The sequence below is a fragment of the Xyrauchen texanus genome, chromosome 32 (genome assembly GCF_025860055.1).
Source record: "Xyrauchen texanus isolate HMW12.3.18 chromosome 32, RBS_HiC_50CHRs, whole genome shotgun sequence".
In the NCBI taxonomy this organism is placed as follows: Eukaryota; Metazoa; Chordata; class Actinopteri; order Cypriniformes; family Catostomidae; genus Xyrauchen; species Xyrauchen texanus.
Genome location: NC_068307.1, coordinates 14,470,974 through 14,494,944, shown reverse-complemented (window position 1 = coordinate 14,494,944; position 23,971 = coordinate 14,470,974). Strand labels below are relative to the sequence as shown.

At 37.0% G+C, this 23,971-nt stretch overlaps 1 protein-coding gene across 1 annotated transcript in view; it reads left to right on the top strand.

Moving 5' to 3' along the window:
- Nucleotides 1-23,971, top strand: part of si:ch211-51h4.2 (uncharacterized) — a 163,924-nt gene that overhangs the window by 138,709 nt on the left and 1,244 nt on the right. Inside the window, exons 14-17 of the mRNA XM_052101126.1 lie at nt 18,557-18,671; nt 21,665-21,788; nt 21,993-22,062; nt 22,880-22,983. Coding sequence (XP_051957086.1) covers nt 18,557-18,671; nt 21,665-21,788; nt 21,993-22,062; nt 22,880-22,983 — 413 coding nt within the window. The remainder of the gene's footprint in view (nt 1-18,556; nt 18,672-21,664; nt 21,789-21,992; nt 22,063-22,879; nt 22,984-23,971) is intronic.

Here is a 23,971-nt window from a genome sequence, read left to right as displayed (position 1 = left end):
TTTCTACAATTTATTACAATTAAAAGGCAACTGTATACTGTGGCTTCACAATGAACAGGACCAATAAATTACTATAATGTAGCAGTGCTGTGCTGTGGAATCACAACAATCATCAGTATTTTTGTATTTACAGTGTTTGTTCATTGTCACCATCGAGTTATGTATGCTGAATGTTGATATCTTGCGTGCCTGACAGACAACTCATGATAAAAATTTAATGAGCGATAACACCAACCATATTATATCCCTTCCTCAATGTTTATTTAAAATAATACTATTTTTTTACTTTTAAATGTATCACATGGTGCAGTTTATACATTATGGGCTGACATAGTCAGCCATGAAATTGACTATTTTCTCCATACTTTACATTAAAATAAATTGTGTTCTTTAACACAATTGCACCAACTGGGAGAAATGTAATTATAAGGGCTCATCCAAAGGAACACTAAACACCATAATGGTGACTTCAAATGAAACACCATTTTCCCATAATGCAGATGTTCAAATGTATTTTTTCACAGTAATTTGTTGCGTTTTCACAGAAAATTACCTAGATTGCATTGGTTTTACAGTAAAATATTGATAACAGTATTTTAATGTAAGAAATAACTGTTAAATCTTGTAAAATCCTGGCAATTTTTTACAGTGTAGAGATTTTTAGTAGACAGCATTGAAAGGGGCCAACTACTGATTGAAAAAGACACTTAGATAAGGCAAAGAGCTCACCACTGTATGAGCAATGAAGAAGTGAACATTTTTAGGTGGATGTACATTATAAGAGGAGGAATGAATCAATGGTGATATTGATCGGAGTAGAAAGAATTCTAAATACAACAGCATTGGAAGAGAATAAACCATATTAGAATTGAGAGCGATGAAGAGGCTATTCTCACTGCAGTAGGGAAAACACAGGCGCGGAAGACTAGGAAAATCAATTTTCACAATTATCTTTCCATTATTTAAGATGTTTTCTATTGGTTTGGTATATAAAAATGGTTACTGCACAGATTCTCTTCCAAGACTTCAGTAAACTCCCTTTGACACAGTGTGTGATTGACTGTGGATTCAATATTCTCTGTTTATGACATTGCAAAGATTATGGATTAACTTTGTGCTCCAATTTTTGAAACCAAGTTTTTGTACCACGTTTGCTATTACAAAACTCCACAAAGACCTGCCTCTTCCTCACTTCTAAATCAGCTTCATCCACCATTATATGCTGGAGTTTGGATAATGGAGTCTTTATACCACACCACTTTGTGCTATATCAAGCGTGAATGGAACACATTTTTGGTAGATGTGTCTATTTTAACACTTAAATTCATGGGAATTTCACCAAAAACTCTTCCATATCTGGGTCTTTAGAGACCCAGTACTTATATCAACCACAAATGGACCTACAAAATGTTGAGTGTCCAATTTGCATATTCATTATAATATGTACACTACCGGTCAAAAGTTTTGAAACACTTACTTATTCTTTATTATAATTTATATATTTTTTTCTTCACATTTTAGAATAATAGTGAAGTGTACAAAACAGGAAAACATAAGCGAATCATCTTAAGCAGACATTTGAACGAAAAGTGCCATACTACAAAGTTTTATTAGCATCAGAATAGCATTCAAAACAGATATAAGTGCAACAAATATATATATATGTATTTTTTTTCTTTCTTTTTTTTAGTGACTGTTTAAGTGCTCTTAGAAAATATGTGTTTTTAGACGTTTTTTGAAGACAGTGAGTGAGTCAGCTTCACGGATGGAGTTGGGAAGGTCATTCCACCAACGTGGTATGATGAAACTGAGAGTCCGGGAAAGTGTTTTGGTGCCTCTTTGTGTTGGTACAACAAGGCGGCGTTCCTTAGCCAACCGCAGGCTTCTGGCAGGAGTGTAGATCTGCATAAATGAATTTAGGTATGCTGGAGCAGACCCAGTGACTGTTTTGTATGCCAGCATCAGAGCCTTGAATTTAATGGGTGCATCAACCGGCAGCCAGTGGAGAGAGACAAAGAGTGGTGTAACATGTGCTCTCTTTGGTTCATTAAAGACCAGACGTGCTGCTGCATTCTGGATCATTTGCAGAGGTCTAATTGCACATGCAGGAAGACCTGCAATGAGAGCGTTACAGTAGTCCTGTCTAGTTATGACAAGTGACTGAACATGCAGTTGTGTGGCATGTTCAGAGAGGAAAGGTCTTATATTCCTGATATTGTAGATTGTAAATCTACATGATCTTGCAGTCTTTGAGATGTGGTCTGTGAAAATTTTGTGTCACGAACCCCGCTCCCTCGCTCCGCCCCCTCGAGCTTCCTCGCTCGTTTTGCTCCCTCGGGCTTCCACGCTCGTTTTGCTCGCTCGAGCTTGCACGCTCGTTTTTGCTCCTACGAGCTCACATGCTCGTACACTATCTCCCCCTCGGGCTCACATGCCCGCTCCCAATCGCCAGAACATTATATACACCTGCACTCGTCTCAATCACCACATCATTGTTTACACCTGCACTCGCCACTATAAATACCACAGCACATTCGTCTCACTCCTGTTGGTTATTGTGTTTAGTTTCCCGTATCTTTGCCCCCCGCTAGTCTCGTCTAGTTCTGAACTCCTCTAGTTTACCCCTTAGCTTGCCAGCTCTTGTGTTCCCCTAGCTCCCCTGTTTAGTGTTACTCGTTCTGCTGATTCTGATTACCCCGGCTTTGACCCTACGCTTTCCTCGACCTCTCTCCCTGATTTGCCCCTTTATTCTATTCTGATTCCCCGGCTCCGACATCACGCCCCCCTTTGACGACGCTTCACTGGATTTGCCCTTGTTTGTACTTTTGCCTGCAATAAAACGCAGTTTTGACTCACATTGTGACTGTCTCTTCTTGTGCGGGGGTTACATTTAGTTTGTTATCGATCCTTACCCCTAGATTTCTGACCGTTTTGGGAGGTGATACTGTAGTTGAACCCAGCTGCACGGTGATGTTGTGTTCAACAGCAGGGTTGGCTGGAAAGACAACTAGTTCGGTCTTGGCTGGGTTGAGTTGCAGGTGGTGTTCCTTCATCCAGGCCGAGATGTCTACAAAACTAATTTCAAACATTTAAGTATACACCTTCAGATCAAAAGATTTTTAAGATACGAGAAACATTTCAGTCAAGCGTTTCAAAAGTTTTGACTGATATTGTTTGTGTACACATGTGAAATACTGATAATTCACCATTGTTGTTAATTCATTGGAAATCTATGATATAGTATTTATTTGTATGAATAGAGTACTCATTCCTCTTGTAATAAACAAATAAATAGATATCCTGTGATAGTAAACTTGTATTGATATGAATTACTCATAAAAATATAATTAATTGAAGTGCAAAGAAAAGACACTCTTACATACCTAGTGTCTCTAATGACCCTATACATTTTTGGTGTTTTTTTTTTTGGGCAATTTTTATAAGAAAGAGAGATTGAGGAATACTAAAGAGATGTTGTCATAACTAAAAAAAATTTTTTTAGTACAAGGGGTGGAATGAGGTCCCGGGTCACTAAAGATTAGAGGTATGCCTTTTAGGGTTAATGAAATGTTCTCAGATTTATTCAGAAACTTTTCAATGGGTACCACATTCTTAACTTTTCAGATACTCCCACATCCCACATTAATGGAATTATTTCAAACTTGTATTACTTTTTCTTTTCTTTGGCACACAAAAGGAAAAACAGAATGTCAAAACTGCTCTTTTCCATACAATGCAAGTGCAAGCTTTTCTAAGCAAAATTATTAGAAAATAACATATATTTCAGTCTGTTCCTCATAGAAAGTTATTGTTTGGCTTAATAAGACTTGGAATATTGCACATGAGTCATATGGGCTACTTTTATGGTATTTTTGGTCTTTTTTTGGAGCTTGACTGCCCCTGATCCCCATTTACATTGTATGGAAAAGAGCAGCTTGGACATTCTGCCAAATATTCCTTTGGTATACCACAGAAGAATGAAAGTCATATGGGTTTGGAATTAAATGAGTGTAAGTAAAAAGTGACAGAATGTTCATTTGTGGGTGAACTTTCACTAGAAGAAGACTTTATAGCATGGAAAAGACAACTTTGAAGTACTCACCCCAAAAGTGAACTTTGGTTCCTTGTAAATTATGAACAGAGCATCAGCCTTTTGAAGCAGGTGGTGATTCAGCACGATTTGGTTCAGTAGCCATCATCATAAGGAATATATTATCACCCTCTCATGGGATGTTACAAGGAACAGTATTAACAAGACAGCGGGTCAGCCGGCCTGTAACCCTGTTCTTGAGGAACAGACATGTTGGACAATCTTTTATTTGCTCATTTGCATGCTGGTGAACAGACAGACTCTCATAGGCTAATAACAGGTTATGTGCTTGAGTCAGTGCTGGGCAGCTTTGAGATTGATGTAATTTGGGAAGCTTGTCTGTCTTGAGCTACACAGTATGGGCAAGGATTATGCTGATGACAATGGTGAGCCAATGAATCCTTAGAGCTGACGGCACCAGAAGAGGAAATGATGGCAGCACAGTTAGAGCAAGACAGGTGGAGGATAAACTGACAGAAAACAAATAGTGTGCAAAACACGATTGCATTGGAAAAGTGAGGGAGCTGTAACTCGTTCTTCATTCTTCAAAAAACGTCTGACAAGGCAAAAAGATGAACATGTTTTTAAAGGAAGTTGACAAAGCCGGTCAGTACAAGCTGACAAGCCTGAATTTCTCCCTAGAATATTTTGTAATATATTCTGCATATACACACCAAGAAAGGTTCCTTATCCTCACTGTGTGCTATAATGTTTTGACATATATTTTCAAATACTTCATGAAATTTTATGTTTTGAGCTTTATGCGTACTGTTCCTGAGTTCCCATCAGACTGGTGAATAGAACATTTATCTCAAATAGCTGTCCATTGCAAACTGTTGAATTTTACATGTATTATTATATTTTGTATAATCTGTGGAAATGCATCCTAATGACTAGCTATGCCATACAAATATGTTATACATCTTATATTTGTATTTCAATTACAATTTGCAATTAAATGATTAATTGTTTACTACTGTCAATACATTTGAATTTGCATTCACAATGAATTTGTAATTAAATTACATTTCATTAAATGGTAACACAATAAGGTTTCATTCGTTAACATAAGTTAATGCTTTAGGTATCATGAACAAACAATTAATAATATATTTTTTTTACAGCATTTATCAATCTTTGTTAATAAAAAATACAAGAGTTCACAGTCAGTCCATGTTAGTTCATAATGCATTAACTAATGTTAGCAAACAAAAGTTTTGAATTTAAAAATTGATTAGTATATACTGAAATTAACTTAAACTAAGATTAATAAATGCTGTTGTAGTGCATCGACGCAGAAGAAAACTAAGAGAAATTGAACAATTCCATGCAGAATGACTTAAATTCAGCATCTACACTGGCATTCCTCTGAGCTATAAAGAAATTCAGACTGGTGCCAGAAAGACTGAGTTTGTCACATCTGGCAAATCTTAACTGCGGGGGAAGCACAGTGAAACTCATCGGTTTTTGATGTTAATCAGATAAACCCCCAACGATCATCATCACTAATAATCATTTTAGGGACTGTTCTATGACCGCCATGGTAACCTCAATTGTTCTTCAATATAAAAAACTCTCTGCACTTAAAATTATAATACTAATCACGAGGCATGTTTCTGGATCACAAGCTCACATGAAGTTTAATTTATGATCATTTGACATTGACTTTGGATACTAAATTAAGTAATGCTGGTTCTCAAGTTATGGTCTGTAGTCTCCATAAAGTTAATTTTTCTGTTACAGATTATTTCCAATTCATCTTCTGTCCAAGTGTTGGTCACTTTGATGTTTGTCTCTGTGTCAGTTTAGTTGTTTGTTAGTTTAGCTGTATGTTGTAGATTAGTTAATGAAGTCTTGTTTGTATTCAAAGAGAATCTGAATGTGTATTTGATCAAATTATATCCATCCCTAAAAATCTGTCGATCCTAAAAAGCTACATTGCTCATAAACCATATTTAAAACTGTTTGTGATATTATTTTCAATTGCCATGCAAGTAGTATTACACAGGAATAAGCTTAAAGCCATAAGCTTACTGTAAAGGAATTCAATGGGAAGGAGGAGGCGAGAACAGGCTTGACAATATAAATAATAGTTTTAATGATAAACTTAAAAGACAAACACACACATGACAAACGTGTCTCCCGCTCCAGGCGGTCGGCAGCGAGCCCCTTCCCGCTCGCGTTCGGCGGTCTCAGACCCCGCCGCGTTTCAGCGGCTGGTAGGCGACTCCTGCGAGCGACCCTGGCAGCGGCCCTGACCACTCCAGGCGTCGTCCTCTTCCAGGCGGCTGGGCTGCTCGTCCCCCGGCAGATGGCCGCGGCTGCTCCGTTGGGGTGGACGGTAGTGGCGAGAACTCTACTACGGCGTGAACCGGCTTGACAATATAAATAATAGTTTTAATGATAAACTTAAAAGACAAACACACACATGACGGGCATGTCCGTAAACTATCTCTCTCTCCCGCACAATCCTCCGCAGTCGACCTTTATCCCTCTCGGATGCTTGATAAGCCTGATAAGGGACCGGATGTGTATGATCACGACCCGGCCCCGCACTCCGCCCTGCCACACTTACCATTATGCAAATTATAATGATAACATTATCACAAAGTCGCTAATTACCTACACTGTAAAATTATTTTTAGTTCATGTTAACAAATGTTGTTAACTAATGTTTATAAATGGAACCTTATTGTAAAGTGTTACCCATTAAATTAATCAGTAATCTGATTAAACATATAGCCTATTTAGGATGCATTTGAGTGAGGTGATTAACCCTAGCTATGCTAGGGTTGGCTTGGAGATGTCATAGGTGGGCATTTGTGATTGGGGGGGATTGGTCTTGACCAGGACTCCCTGGAAGAAGAGATTTTGTATCTCAATGGGACTTTCCTGGCTAAATAAAGGATGTAAAAAAGAAATAATTAGAAATACAGCCTTAAAGCAAATTAGAGTCCCCACTAATGCAAGGATGGAATGGAGAGAAATACATTAGATGTGGTAATGGGGAGATCAATAAAATATTAAGAACCTAAAGTCTGAACAGGGATGTGAACTACTTAAAGAAATAATGATATCATATTAAATTGTGATTATTTCTCTTAGAAATTGTATTATCCATTAAACTGCCCTAAAAAGGCAAATGCAAAATGTAGTTATGACTGAAATCAGGTCTTGAGTTTGGATCATGTGCTAAAATGCATTCACTACAAAATCCATATAAAAATAATTAAAAAAACTTCCACTATAATAATTAAAAATATATTTTTTTTATCCAGTTTCAGTATTATTTACTGAGTTTGGCCTTTGTAGGGCAGTAAAGGGTATTGATACAGTATTTTTACCAGTTAAACTAAACATGTTTAAAGTAATTTAGTTAAATATACAGGAATTTAGATAAAAAATAAAAAGACGGGAGGTGAAGAAAGCATCTCTCAGTGACACTGAACTTTCAACAGGGGACACAGAAGCACATTTACATGTCCTGCAAAACACTACTGTATTCAAGCCAAGATCAGTAATGGTATAATCAGCTAATATTGGCTGGGATTGTGTTTTACAATTCAGGGCTGCATTTCCCAAAAGCATCATAAGCCTAAGTTGATCGTAGAAACAATTGGCACCAGTGGTCTCTACGATCTTAGACTTTAACTTAAGCTTGCAGTGCTTTGGGGAAATGGAGCCCAGGTCCAGTATTTCGCTAACAACTGCAGTGTGATCTTTTGGGGCTGAGGTGCAGGAAGAGAGAGATATTTGATGAGCGGGAAGAGGGAGCCTGTGATGGTACATTAACAGAAGCCAAAGTCACTGCTAGAAGCACCACCAGGCTTCTTTATGGCACTAAAAACCTTTGTATAGCACACAAATATCTCTTATTACCGTTGTCGCTCACATAACCTTCTTTGGTACATAGCAGAGTGAAGCCCAGTGCCAGTTGCCTCTTAAATGTAGAAAGTGCTTTCAACCAGTAACAAAAACAGAAAAATACTACAAATTTCCTGTGTTATTTTGTGATTGGTTAGGGCGGTTTACAGCCCACTCTCAATGTTTGCAACACACAGCCAACTCCCAAATTGCTTTTTAACCAAAACAATTTAATATTTTATTTAATAATGTGTTTGCCAAAAGTTTGATTGGGTGGGCAAGACTCATGTTTGGGTGGGCTTAGCCCACCCCTGCCCATGCCTACATCCGGCCCTGAGCGCTTCAGTTTACCAGTGTTCAGGTGTTTCAGCTGCCGCAGCTTAAGCAGTGATATCCCCAAATACTATGACTAGATCATTTGACTCAACAATATGAAGGAAGACTTTCCTTCTTTCAAAAACATTGTTTTCGTGTGCATTGATAATATCTTGCAGTGTCATTTATTTCTATGTTATCATTAACAAAATCAAAAAAACACTTTGTCAATGAACAATTTAGTCAGTAATTTGTTTGACGAGATTAACACTGCCAACAACAAAATTTAATCAAATGAATTCCATGCACGTCCTAGCCTGGCTACCAACTCTGTATAATCCAGCTTTTTTTGCTTGCGTTGACAGATAATGAAGCCTGCAATGGGGTCATGCATTCTGTATTCTATGGGGAATATGCATATGAATGGTTTGCATTGACCACTTTTCATTCCCAGCCTGGAACTGGAGCTTCTTAATTCAGGGTCACCCATTGAAACAGATGATTTTACCAAGCAACATCAAACAACATTAGCCATAGTCGAGACTCTTAATGTAAACATGATAAGTTGGGTGTCAAGAAATATGGTCTATGCCATTGATCGTGGAACAAGTACAGAGATTTTGCTGGGTCTTGTCATTTTCAGCATTTCATCAACTATTCAGGCTCTGCAGCAGGCGTTTGGGACACACAGGGCTGTTTAGCATTGCGCTGTGATTCTGAGATCCCAGTATCTCTTGCCGGGATGCTTTTTCCTGAGCTATGATTAAAATGCCCTGCTATTCCTCTGCACATTTTGCAGCTTTTGGTGCAGACTGAAGTCTGTTTTAGGTCAGAGTTTGGTTTGAAGTACCCGCAAGCCATATCTGAATCTTCTTGAAATGGTGGTCTGGGGTTCGATTTATGTGGTGATGTTTAATTTGTATCTTTGCATGCTCCCTGTCACACTTAGATTTGCATTTTTCATAACTGCTTGTCTCTGAATATATTGTGTTTGAAAAGGAAACTTACATTTGACACATTATTTGCAATGTATCCACAGCAAGCTAACACCATTCTGTTCATCCATGTAAAATGTTTGTGATAATCCAAAAAGACAAAAACTTTAATCTTGTGCGAAACCACATCCACATGCGTTGACATTGTATTTTGGCTTTGCTATACACAACGCATAATTCAAATTAATTTAAACACACTGAATACTGTTCACAAATCACATGACACAATAACATGGCATTCATTTCTATAAAGCGCTTCTACAGGCACAGAGCCAACAAAAGTGCCTCTGGTAAGAAAACTCTTAAAAAAATTTAATTGAAACTTATTTAGATGTAAAGTGTAGCATCTCTTGTTTAGTTTGATATGGCCTTATAAAAAATGCTATAATTCTTCCAGCGTCAGCACTAATAAACATAATGTCCACATACGTGGATTTTGGGACATTATTCCCTCAAAAGTTTTAAAAACAAATAACTTTCAACATTAACAAATCTGTGGGTCATTTCGCTTCATTTTAACATACATCTCTTTTTATAAATTTTTATTTTATTTTGTTATCACTGTACAATACGGTTCTATTAATTAATATTAGTAAATGCATTCCAATATTCACTGTGCATTATCACATTGAGAATCCATGGGTTGATCCAAAAGCTGAAACATTTTGCTTTCTGAGGCTTTATATGGAGTTTGGAGGTACAAGGTGCATTTCAAACTGTTGTGAGATCAGAGCAGACAGACATATTTGAGGTTAAGTAGTTCACTAAATAGGGAGCAAGGTAACGTTCTATTGCTCTCAATGCAGCTAAGTGCATTCACTCCTAAAATCTGACCAAAAGTTCAGTTTAAGGATGCAGAGGACCACCCAACATATTTGGCAGACATGGAACAATTATAATCAGGATATAGATTCAGGATGTATAATGTATAATTTTATTTAAACATTGTTGGCAGTGATTGGATGATGCTGGCTATTACTTTGAATCAGAATTACTTATGCTAATTTCTGTCTGTAACACTGATTTGAAACTATAGCTTGGTTTTATTTAAACAACTTTCACAACAGTACCCACTGTCCACATATATGGACATACAAATTTAGTAAAACTATTTGCTTGTTTATTAGGTGCTATTAGTTTTCAATGAAAAATAGAAATGGAAAATGCACACATGCATACGTTTCTGCATGTTCATGTCCAGTGGCATGCATGAGCCCTCATGATAATAAACCTCTCTGCTTTTTTTTTTGCTTTCCTTTTTGCAACATGGGCAGTGTTTTTTCTGTGTATTAGCAGTGTAAGAGTAAAACCAATTGGGAAAAAAGCAGTCCTAAAAACTGGAACATGTGATCATCCTCCATAGCGCATTCACTCCGATGTTTACTTTTCACACCGCCGCTACAGACGGATCTGTTCCGGGCATTCTCCTGATTTTACCACACTACAGTGGAATTTGAAACTGTAATCGCGCCAGCTGGCTTTGATTGGCATGGAACGTTACAGTTTGCGATGAGAACTGTTCGGCATGATGGTGGAAAAGGAGCTATATACAGTAAATGTATCTTTAAAGGTACACAGTAGATCCTTAGGGTACAATTATTTACCCAAAACTAGAGGTTCAAAAAAGTTCCCTTTGATGGTACCACCCTAGTGACTGCCTTTGTACCTAAACCTATTTCTCTGAGAGTGTAGCTACAGTGTTAAACAGATCCCTCTAGAACTTACAGTGATGTGTCAATGACACAAATTAACTGTGATTCGGATCTAGGGTTGCCAACTTTTCACCATGTGAATATGAGAATCTTGGGGTTCCCCTCGAGCGTTTCGACGCTTATGTATGGGAACATAGGTGTCTTCATTACGGCCAAGATACGGGATGTCCTGGCTAATATGGGACAGTTTGTAATCCTATTCCCACCCAAAAGTTCAATGTGAAAAGAGACCTACTGGGGGTAGGAGAAATGGGGTGGAATCGAAATCGAATTCGTATCAAACAATTAGACAAAGTGCAAGTTTTGTCTTTCCAGGCAAAGTTTCAAAGACTGTCCATAGTAAAATCATTACCTAAATCATAACAGCCTGACATGTGTTAGGTGGTCTCAATTTGGGATGTTGTCTACTGGAAATAGCTGTGATGCCTGCACACCTTTTAGTTAAACGTTCACGTTGTAAGTGTAAATTTGTCCAATCAGTGTCCACCGCTGTGTTTGAACAGAGGATCAATACCGAGGATCGTTTGTCTTAGAGATGATTAGCATAACGATGAGTTGGCTATGACCTAAGAAGTGTCATCAATCACATCTCCTCTATCTCTTTAAAGCATGCTTGGAGCTGACCTTGGGTTTGGCTCTGAACCAGAATCTTTAAGATGTTATTTTAATGTGTTTAAACAGAAACGATAAGAATGGCTCTTTAATGCAAATTTCAAACAGTGTGATTAATGATCAAGGTTTCCGTCAACAGGATGTGCTTTCTTAATCAAAAGGTCATCTCATGCTTGTTAACGAAATAGTTCTGCAGCTGCTGGCAAAATTTTTGTCTACCAAAGCCCAACAGGGTGGCATTTACTTTGAGTCATGTAGAGATCAGAAAAGCTACAGTTCTCAGTAATCCAAAGATCTGTAATGGAAAATCTGTTATGTTATATTACTGATAGACTTCAGGTGTATTATTTACATTTGTCACAGGTCTTTTGCTGTATTCTTTTGCAAATGAGGCTCTTGTGAAATTTCCCAGGCCCCAAATGAGAAACGTTCCTTGCATCCATCTATTTTAAGGGAAATTCAGCCAAAAATGATATTTCTCTCATCATGTACCCACACTCATGCCATCTTAAATTCGTATGACTTTCTTTCTTTTGCAGAAATAAATATTTTTGTCCATACAATGTAAGTCAATGGGATCTAACATTTTCAAGCTCCAAAAAGGACATAAAGGCAGCATTAGACTTGAGTGGTTTAATCCATGTCTTCAGAACCAATGTGCTTGACACGCATGTTCTCATGAGAACTGACACATTTGTGATACAAACTGAAGTTCTTGTGAGAACATGCAGACTTGTGAATGAGCTTCTGTCATTAACATGCATAGGAGAGCTGGGTGGAATTTAAGCTTTATGGTGAAAACAGAGCAATCATATCGCTTCAGAAGACATAGATTAAACCATTCAAGTCGCATGGATTCATTTTATGCTGCCTTTATGTCCTTTTTGTAGCCTACATGTTTGGATCCCATTGACTTCATCTTTGTTTGTGTTCCACAGAAGGAAAAAAAGTCAGACGAATATGAGATAAGGGTAGGCAAATGATGAAGGACTTATTCTTTTTGGGTGAACTATTCCTTTAAAGACTCAAAAACTCAAAAAAAGAAATCAAATTTGGAGTTTTGTGGCTTTTAGTCCATTTCTATTAGTTTTGAAGCCATCTTTATGCTAATGTAAACCTAAAAGTTTACTAAATCAACATTCATCATATACCATATATGCATTTAAAGGGATCATGTCATTTTTTTTATTATTATTATTTTCTTTAAGGTTCATTTATAATGTTAGTGAAGTATTTTGCACAAATAACAGTCATAATGTAGTATTACATTACCATTTTCCAGCATGTCTTTGGCATTTTGTCTGAAATACTCTGTTTCTGTGTTATGTCCCCTTTAAGACTGTTATGATTGGCTAACATCTTTGCACAGCAAATATGAATCCGGTGTATGGAATCATGGAATGTTCGCTGTGTAGGGAGTCCCCCTTGATCGTTTTGTTGCCTAAATACAGGACAATGTACATCCCGATGTGTTCATTTTCAGCTAAAATACAGGATGTCCTAGCTAATACCAGACAACTTGCAGCCTTACTAGCATATACTTACTTCACCATTGTATTTGTCATTCAGAAACCTTGTTTAAATACATTTAAGACACTCACTCCTAATGTTGGAATCATTCGAAGGCAATGCGGAGATGCAGTTTTTCCACAACCAGGAACACAGCAATATTTGGGGATTTTACTCAATATACTCTTACTCAGTCTGAAGTTCTGAAACTTACATTATGACCTCTTATATTTCAAAATATCAAGGAAAGTTTGATTCCTCATGACATGACCCCTTAAAAATTACAGTCTTTCTCTTCCAGGAAACGAGCAAAGTTTGATCACTTATCTTGCAATAAACAGATTTTTGTCCAATGAAGTCCTCTATTGAATGAGAATGTGTGCAAGTTGCAAATCATGGTTAATGGCTATGACCTAACTAAAGCCTATTGTCTATTTTAAAGAAAGGAACAAAACCCTCTAAATGTCCTTCCCAAACTTTTACGGTCAAACTTGTAAAGATTTTGTAATGGCTCTTTAAGACCTTTGCTGTATAGCCAGGAGCAACATCTAGTTTGAGAGTATTTGGAAGAAATGGCAGAAGTTTAGTTCAAAGGTTTATGGGAGGATGTTTAATGGAGGGTTTGAGATGAAGACTAAAGGCATGAGATCATTTATGAAAGGACACACAAATTACAAATATATTAAATCCTTACAGTTTATCGGCAATGTGTTCTTTGAAGCCCAGCTGTATCGCGGTTTAGTCGATGAAAGACAGCGCTGTCGTTTCTAAACTCACAAAGCAACTCCAACAAAGTTTACAGAGAGCTAAAAAAAGTTGTGATCTCGCTGAGAAACTCTGTGGCTCTGCTCTTGTAGTGTATCTGAATGCTTGTTTCTATTTATATGTAGACAACCACTTTTCATGGCTTGTCTGAGACAGTGTATCAAACTGACAATTTCATAGGCACCGCATCGTGAATATAAATAAAGTTTCTTCTCTCAGGGGCAAGATGATGAGAAACTTTAGAATGCTAATTTGCATGGAAGCATCCCAAATTTATGATGAGGTGATGTTATATTCCTTTCATGCAGTTCAAAAATGTCCCTAAACAAGATAAGCTCACAAATTGCCTGCATCTCAGTTGTTTTATTATGTAGAATATGTTTTATTTACAGACGGTTCTGAAAGATTTTCAGCCCACTGGATTATTATAGTCACATTAAATTATGAGAGCGGATTCATAGATAACAGCACCAGCTTGTTATCCATCATTGGTCCATTTGCAGGTTTCTGTGTAAAGATAAATGATTCACCTCAAAAACAGTAAGATCATGTCTTCTTAATCAGTTGAATTAGTCTTCATCTACTTACTCATCCTCATGTCATCCCAAAACTGTATGACTTTCTCTATTCCATGAAACACAAAAGTAGCAGAATGTCCAAGCTGCTCTTTTCCATACGTCCAAAAAAAAAACAAAATATGAAAGTACCTCTTAAAATAGTACAAATATATAATTTAATACAAGTCTTCAGAAGGCTTTTGATAGCTTTATATGAGAAACAGAAAGAAAATAATGAGTTTTTGGCTGAAAATCGTACCCATAGCTCAGAATCTCAAGTTTACGCATATTTAAACAGGTTAGAAATTCTGCTAAGGACATCTCTGTGTGTTCCACGGATGAAAGGAAACCAAATGGGTTTGGAATGGCATGAGGGATGAGTAAATGTTTTTGGGTGAAGTACCAACTCTCTTTAATAGCTTGACAAGTGCCTGTGCTAAAATGTCAGTCAAACTTTCAGTTTTTTGCTGCTTTATTTTTTTTTTACATTGAGCTCTGTCATTCTGCAGCAATTGTGCTTTAAGTCCCATGTCTGAGAGTATTTGGTGGCTGCAGAACAGAGGGAAAGTCTTAAACAATAATGTGCCTGAGGAGCCAGTAGTGAGACAGTGCCATGAGCGAGAATTTGTGATCTAATTTAGAGGCAGTGAGGCGTTGAGTCTCCTCTCTGAGGACTTTTGGCTCCCTGCACTATACCATTGCTCTTTGTTTTAGGCTGACCGGCCCCTCAAAACTTTTCCTGAGCGACTAGCCCAGGGCATTGGAGCTCTTCTGAAGAATGAACCTGGTAGTGACAGGCTGTTGACATCTTTCATAGAAAACCAGTGAAGATGTTTGGCGTTTTAGTGGGCATTTATTATTATGAATATGGTTATTTATCATAATAGTGTGAGCAAGAATAGCCAGGATACCAGAGTAAATAAGAGACTGGAGTAAGAGAGACAGAAACACATGAAAAGAGCCCAAGGATGGTTTGCCGGGCTGAGATTTCAGAGACTGAAATGTCAGATATGAGTCAGAACCGCAAACCATAAAGAGATCGGGGCACTCTCTCTCTCACACACGCATGACAACACGCATGCACACACACACGTTGGTGCAGCTATCATTATGAGGACTCTCCGTAGACATAACGATTTTTATACTGTATAAACTATAGATTATATCCCCTAATTGTTATTGCATTTTTACATAAAAAAAAAAAACATTGTTTAGTATGTTTTTTTTTTTTAAGCAATTTGCATTATGGGGACACTAGAAATGTCCATGTAAACCACCCAAACCCCCCCCCATGAGAATACACAAACTTGTTCTATATCATTGTGGGGACTCGCCATAGACTTCCATGCAATTTATGGATTTTATAAAGATCTAACGATCATTTCTATCCCCTACCCCTAAACCTAACCCTCAAAGAAAACTTTTTGCATTTTTACATGTTCAAAAAAACATAGTGTGGTATTTATAATAATACATTTCCCTCATGGGGACCACTGGCTGGGCCCCACAAGGTAGGTGATCTCAGGTTGTCTACTATCCTTGTGGGGATATTTGGTCACCACAATGTTGTATAAACATGAATAGAACAGAGAAAGACTATACTTGGAAGGACCTGCATTTTCTAGCCCACACAGAGCCCATTTGAGTTCAATTATTTTTTCATTGATGGGAAAAAATGACTTTTTTAATCAAAGTACTTTCAACAAGTTGTGTTTTTCAGTGTGCAATGCCTTTGCCCAGAGCACAAAGCATTGTTGAGCATGAAGTTTAGCTTTGTTTCTATCTAAAAGCTAAGTTTTTGTTTTAGCAAAAATTGCGTAATGAATTAATGAATTCTCATCAGTGCTTATCTTTTAAACTTTACCTCTACAGAGCATGTGATCCCAAGCATTCAAGTAACTCCTCTGAACTTTAAGCTTGCTGTGGAGCAGATGTACATCAGGACTGGGCCTTGGTTGTTTTTGTGGGATAATGAAAAAGTAGACAAAATCATGAAACACAAGCAGAATTAGTTTATGCAAATCCTTTATAAAAAACATTCTTAAAGGGATAGTTCACTCACAAATGAGAATTCTGTCACCATTTACTCACCTTGTTATTATGTTTTTCTAAACCCATATAACTTTTTTCTGTATACACAAATAAGATGACAAAAAAGTCATTTTGAGTGAGTAAATGATGACAAAATGTATTATTACATTAAAATCAAGCTGAAAATTTTAGGTAAGAATTTTTTTCTCCTTGAATTTCATGAATGAAGCTTATTTTGCTTTTCATTTTCATGATTTCTTTTTTGCTGGTTTGTGCAACAGCCCCTAAACTCACTGCATTAGTTCAGTTGTACTCAAAAAGACAAATAGCGTCATCTAGAGATGCTGTGGTGGTATTACAGCTTTACAGTGTGTTTGTGCAGAGCTGTTTGCCTGCCTGTGATAATTCCTCTTTCCTCAAGAGCAACATTTCTTGTTCGTTTTTCTTTTGTGTAGTTTCATTTGAAAAGTAATTTGTCGTCAGTATAACAGGATTTAACTCTAAAATGGGATTGTATTTGGGTTAGGATATTTAGATCTCCACAAGAAATTTCTTTCTTTTTTTTTTTTACATTTACATTTATGCATTTGGCAGACGCTTTTATCCAAAGCAACTTACAGAGCACTTATTACAGGGACAACCCCAACGGAGCAACCTGGAGTTAAGTGCCTTGCTCAAGGACACAATGGTGGTGGCTGTGGGGTTCGAACCAGTGTATACCATAATGAAGCTATCATATTTTGATGAAAGATTATGAAAACAAATTATTTTCTTCTTTTTAATAATATGCACTGATGATTTGTGCACAATAAGACAGGAACATGTATTAAAAAATGGTCGATTTTGATTATATGTTGTCTTTATATGCAACAAATATATTGAAAACCCCTCTAAGAACTTTTTTATGTCATTTTTATTTTATATATATATATATATATATATATATATATATATATATATTTTTATATAAAATAAAATATATATAAAAAGTGCCGTATGGAGTGGTGGTGGCGTAGTGGGCTAAAGCGCGTAACTGTTAATCAGAAGGTCGCTGGTTCAATCCCTACAGCCACCACCATTGTGTCCTTGAGCAAGGCACTTGACTCCAGGTTTCTCCAGGGGGATTGTCCCTGTAATAAGGGCTCTGTACGTCGCTTTGGATAAAAGCGTCTGCCAAATGCATAAATGTAATGTAAATATATATATATATATATATATATATATATATATATATATATATATATATATATATATATATACTTTTAGAATCTGGTGATCAGTTGCCATTAAACTGCACTGCTCTCCAATTTCTCAATTTAAGATATCCTTCTACAGCTGATATCTATAGATCAGGGCCCAGTGGCAAGAAAACTCTTAAAGGGAACATTCAGCTAAACATTTTAATTGTCTTATCATTTACTTACCCTCATGCCATCCCAGATGTGTATGAGTTTCTTTCTTCTCCTGAACACAAATAAGATTTTTAGAAGAATATCTCAGCTCTGTAGGTCCTCACAATGCAATTAAAAAAATGTGGACCTCCAAAAAGCACACAAATGCATCATAAAGGTAATCCATACTCCAGTGGTTAAATCCATATATTCAGAAGTGATATGAGAGGTGTGAGTGAGAAACAGATCAATATTTAAGTCTGTTTTACTATAAATTCTCCTGCCTGCCCAGTAGGTGGCGATATGCACAAAGAATGCGAATCACCAAAAACAAAAGAAGAATATGAAAGTAAAAGTGGAGATTGATAGTGAAAAAGGAGAATTATATCACTTCTGAAGTTATAGATTGAACCAGTGGAGTATGCTGCCTTTAAGTGGTTTTTGTGCTTCAAAATGTTGGTACCCATTCACTTGCATTGTATGAACCTAAAGAGCTAAAATATTAATTTGTGTTCAGCAGAAGAAAGAAAGTCACACACATCTGGGATGGCATTAGGGTGAGTAAATGATGAGAGAATTTTCATTTTTGGATGAACTTATAGCCTTCCAATTTGAACTAAGGCTTTTCATAACTTGTGGAGTTTCTTGCCACCGACTGCAGTTATTGTGAATTCAAATCTGACACATAAAATGATGAGTGATTGTTGTTCCACAGATCATAACTCAGAGGTACAGCCGGTTCTCCTGGGTGGCAGAGCTGATCCAGATCTTCATCACCATCAGTATAACCGTCAGCTTCCTTGTGATGGGCACTGCCATGAAGCACACAAGTGTGTTTGTGATTTTATTATTCTTTGTCATGCATGTGTCAAAAACAACACATCACAACATTTAAACTTTCAAAATGTGATGTATTTGAGTGAAGCAGATCTCCATTGGGATTTGACTGGATTGTGAAAAGTGATTGAAATTACTTGCTCCATTCTGGTATATAACAGAGGCAGAAGATCAAACATTTTATCAAACCGACAGAGCAAGTTTTGATACTGCCACACATTTTACTCTTTGCATGCCACCTATGAATGGCTTACTTATAGTAGTCTCTCTGCATATAAAGAATTACACATCTCACTTACATTGGCATATTAATATGCAGCATAAAAATAATCTCCTAAAAGGTAATATAAATAAGTAAAAACATTTTATGTTTACTAATTCCTTAAATCCAGATTTACATTAAGCTGCTCAGTCCTACATGAGCCCCAGGCTCCTATTGAAGGTTATCCAGTCCTGACTCAAACTGCTCTTGGCTCTTTTAAACTGCCTGCTGCATCTGTCAGAGTGGCTGAAGCCTGTATCTGGGCCCAGTCCAGCAAAGCTCTCAGCAGAGGGTGTCAGTGTGAATTATGTACAACCCATGGCTCAACAGAGTATGAATTCAAATAGTCTTTGTAACACATCGTAGTGAGTTGCATGTGACATATTCCATCTGTTAATTTTGAGTGAGTACAGTCTCACAACTGGCTAATAGTAGCTGGTGTGCAGCAGTATTGTTTTGCAGAAAGAGACTTTATGAAGTAACTGTAATGCTGCAGAGTATGTTCATTGAAAAGACGAATTATTCTTAACGTGAGATGTCAGTGAGAGAAAGAGTTGCCACATGTTAATTATAACCAGGAATGTCTTCTTCAAATAAAAAAATATCCCACATTCTCAATTTAAAATGCTGCACAAAGAATGTTCCATGTTTAATAGCTCAAGTTAAGCTCAAACGACAGCATTTGTGGCATAATGCTGATTATCACAAACAATTATTTTGGTCATTCCTTTACGTTATAAAAAAGGTCAAATCTGGGTTACAGTGAGGCACTTACAAATGGAGTGAATGGGCCCAATCCATAAACGTTCAAATAGTCAGTGTTTCAAAAGCACAGCCACAAGAATTAGACATTGTTTTAGTGTAAACATGATTCTATTGTGATAAAATTGCATACCAAGCTTTTCTGTGCAGTTATATCCAATTGTACAACTTTGTTGTCATGACGATGAATGGCGTAAACATTAAAACCCTAATAATACACCAGTTTTAGAGAAGAATAATTTGTGCTTTTATCAAAAAAATCAAAAGCTTCACGTTTCTGACTTTATAGATTGGCCCATTCAACTGCAATCATAAATGCCTCACTGTAACCTTATTTTTTGCTATTTTTGAAGTAAAGGAGGGACGAGTCTAAATAATTTTTTGTGGTTATCAACAGTACGCCACAGGGCATAGATTCTGAGGGGTCAACATTAGATGAATTATCCAGACTAGCGAGTACTGTTGCTAGGTAGGCATCGGTATACAGAGATTATATTTTCCGGTAAATCTGCATTATTTTTCACAGAAATTATGTGCTACTGTTGACGCAAAGAAATGTGGGTTGATAGAGCCAACGAAGGATACACCTCCTGCATCCTCCGAATTCCTGTGAAGGAATGTTTCATTCGAAGGCTACAATCGTAGTGTCCCTACTTGCTTTTTCTGAAATGAGACAGCCTCTGGGATGTATGCAGCCGACAAATGCGACGTCTGGAGCACAGAGTTTCCGAAACAAGACACAGCTCCTCAGAGTTATGTTCTGGAAGCGAGCTGCGCAACTCTAAAGCGACACTACACTTGCTTAAAACTCATTAAAAGGAGCTGTCGGTTAATTATGATTTGACGCATTAACTCGCACCCCGATTAGATTTGTTTATTTGATGTGTCATTGTGATAAGACTTGCCGGTCCCTTTACAAAAATCGAGAGTTCTAGCAAATTTGCAGCAAATTCGCCACTTGTTATTTTCACATGCAAATTAGCTTTGCCTCAAACTCTTTATTGTCGTCAAAGGTTTACTGCAGGCTCATCACTACCGGTGAAGAGCTGCAAACATCTGATAAACATCTGAGCCGAATCACAAGTTCATTTGTATGTGAAAATAATCAGTGGATAATTTGCAGCAAGTTTGCATCAAGTTTGTCAGAACTCTAGATTTTTTTTGTAAGGGTGGTATGGACGCCGCCATCTTTGATATTTACATAAGTCCAGTCACTGCGGTTACAGCTGTTGGAATTTTGGGTTGTCAATCCCAAACATCGACTGTGTGAACGTGGCCTTAATGACGTGCTAAAAAGCTAGCACAACGAATAAAACAGAATGCAGCTGTCTCAAGATGCATTTTCTTTTTATTAAATTGTATTTCTTTACATTTAGACTTTACACAGTGTCTAAAAAATGTGGTTCGAAGATCGGTAAGCACAGATGGATTTCAGCAGAAATTTCGACCTACTGTCACCAAATTCACAGGGAACACGTCTTGTTCAACGCAATAAAGCGTTTACGTGATAAAAGTTCTCTGCCATGTAAATAAGATTTTTTTACCTAACTAGCCGTGACCACAACAAACAGAGGACAGGATATTTTGTCGATCACTTTGTTACAATGTAGCCCCGCCCACTGTAAAATCTCATTGGTCCAAAATCCAACTCCTCATTACTGCACATTAAACATCAAATATTATCTGACTGGCTGCGATTTTGTCATGTTGCACAACAGTTTCATGTTCTGTGCGGACAGACAAATTGCTTGTTGCTGGAAACATGTCGCATCACATCTGGTTAAGGCACAGTGTTACACATTCTTATGTTAAATGCTCTGTCAGAGCTTTCTCTAGTGTGGAAGTGTCCTAATGTTACCCTCTGGAGGGAAACGTAACTAAGTGTTGCATTACTTTCTTTTTGTTGCATGTAGCCATCAGAATACTCAGAATTTCATGTTCCAACATCATCTTTCGTTTCAGTCGATGGCCTCGTCAGCACACACTGGGCGGAGAATGCAGAATGGATGGCAAAAATCAGCATGAGGGTATTGCCCTATAGGGCACAGTGGAGGACATTAAGCCAAAGCTTGCAGCATTGCAGACGGTAAACTCTGGATTCAGCTCTGGCAGATCATTTTACAGACCATATCTTTAAGCTTTTACCGCCATCACTGCTCACACAGCCAGCATATTCCTTTACTCTGCTAATAGAAAAGTCTTTTGGAGCATTAAAGCACTAGCTTTGATTAATCACAATGATTCCCCGATTTTCCAGGTTCAGTAATCCCTCTGCTTTCCCCTTTACCAGGTTCTTTGGTGGTTTTATGTCCTTTCTGGCTTTTGGTCTTATGTTTGTTGTTTCGGCTTGTGATCCAAAGGTCGGTGCATTTTGAAACTGATATACGTTGACATTTATCATCATGTGTGATGATCCATGTTAAGTTGGTTTGAACCATCTCTTTAGCCTTTTGGTTTTAAAATGTGATATATTGCAGTAAGAGCAAGGACGCACAAAGATTAACCTAACCTAACAAATAAAAAAATTGGTAAGCAGCTTGGGTAGTAATATTGTATTAATATAAAATAGTAATATAAATATATATATATATATATATATATATATATATATATATATATATATATATAACATAGTAATATATTTGAAACATTCTAGTCTTTATTTTGGCAAAAATCTGAAGATCTTTGGTTTCTATGTGTAGTTCACAATAGTTTTGAAATATGCTTCTCATTCTAAATATGGTGGAAAGCTGTAAATCTCTGTCCACAAAACCCAGATGTCGTCAAATTATATTAGATTTGTATAGTTAATTATAGTGGGCAAAATTGTGGAATTACATGAATTTGTGTGATGTGCATGTATAGTGCGACTGGTTAAACACTATATCACGAAGCACTGCTTGTGCTTGGATTATGTGCTTGGAAAGAGCGCTGCTCATTCCCTTTGACTATTTTAACACACGCAGACTTCATCATTTAATAAAATCACATCCATATCCAGTTTAATATTCGCATTGTCACTTCGCAATTTCAATGTTATTTTGATTAATTGTGCAGCCCTACAAGTAGCCACTAGTTATTAGGGTGAAAACAATGATTCCCTATATTCAACTATTCTTAGTAGTTTTGTATTAACATGATTTAAGGTAACTTTTCCTTTCATCATTCATTGTACAGGGATTTATTGTAATGCTTGACAAAGTGGTTTCCTTCTCCTTAAACACTGAAGTGGGCTTGTTCATCTTTCTCATGCTCAGGACCTCCAGATCGGAACGCTTCAAGTGAGTGAATTTGAGCATTTGTACATAAATGGCACACAAAAGTACACACTACAGTAAAGACGGTTGTCACTCCCCTTCTGAGTGCTTAATTCCTTTTTATACACAATTCGGTAATTTACAGGAGTGACAACTGCATTGTACAACTAAAATCACTCACAAAATGCAGGTAGTGATAACCAATTTGTTTTATTGTGTGTAAAGTACCAAACTGAACAACTAGTTAACACATTGATGCAACTGACAACTTGCCCTGATTTGCATCTCTGTTTTAACACAAACACAGATTTCTTTGAACATTTAAGCTCTGTAGGTTCATACAATGAAAGTGAATTGTGGCCAGAACATTAAAGGTCCAAAAAAAAAAAAAACACATAAAAGCTGCATAAAAGTAATCCATATGACTCCAGTGGTTAAATCCATATCTTCAGAAGCTATATTATAGGTGTGGGTGAGAAGCAGATAAATATTTTTCACTATAAATTCTCCTCCCTGCCCTGTAGTCAAATGCACGAAGAATTTGAATAGCCAAAAACAAAAGCATGTGCAAGTGGGGACTGATAGTAAAAAAGGACTTAAATATTGATCTGTTTCTCACCCACACTTAGATCGCTTGTTATGAAGATATGGATTGAACCCATGGAGTTGAATGGATTACTTTTATTCAACATTTACATGCTTTTTTCTTTTTTTTGGATCTTCAAAGTTCTGGACAACATTTATTTTCATTGTAAGGACCTACAGAGCTGCAATATACAGTAGGTGTAGGTGGTGACAAATTAGTCAGAAGTCATTTAATTCAACTGATTCATTACAAAAACAGTCGTTCACCTCCAAAACAATGAAAGCAAACAAGAAAGTTTAACACTTAAAATATTAGTTCAAATACACTGATTCACTTACATATGAAATGGTTCCAAACCAAAGTATGAGAGCAGTGCAGAGAGCAAATCATGTTTGATGCATTGCTTTTCTTGCATTTTGTTTTCTT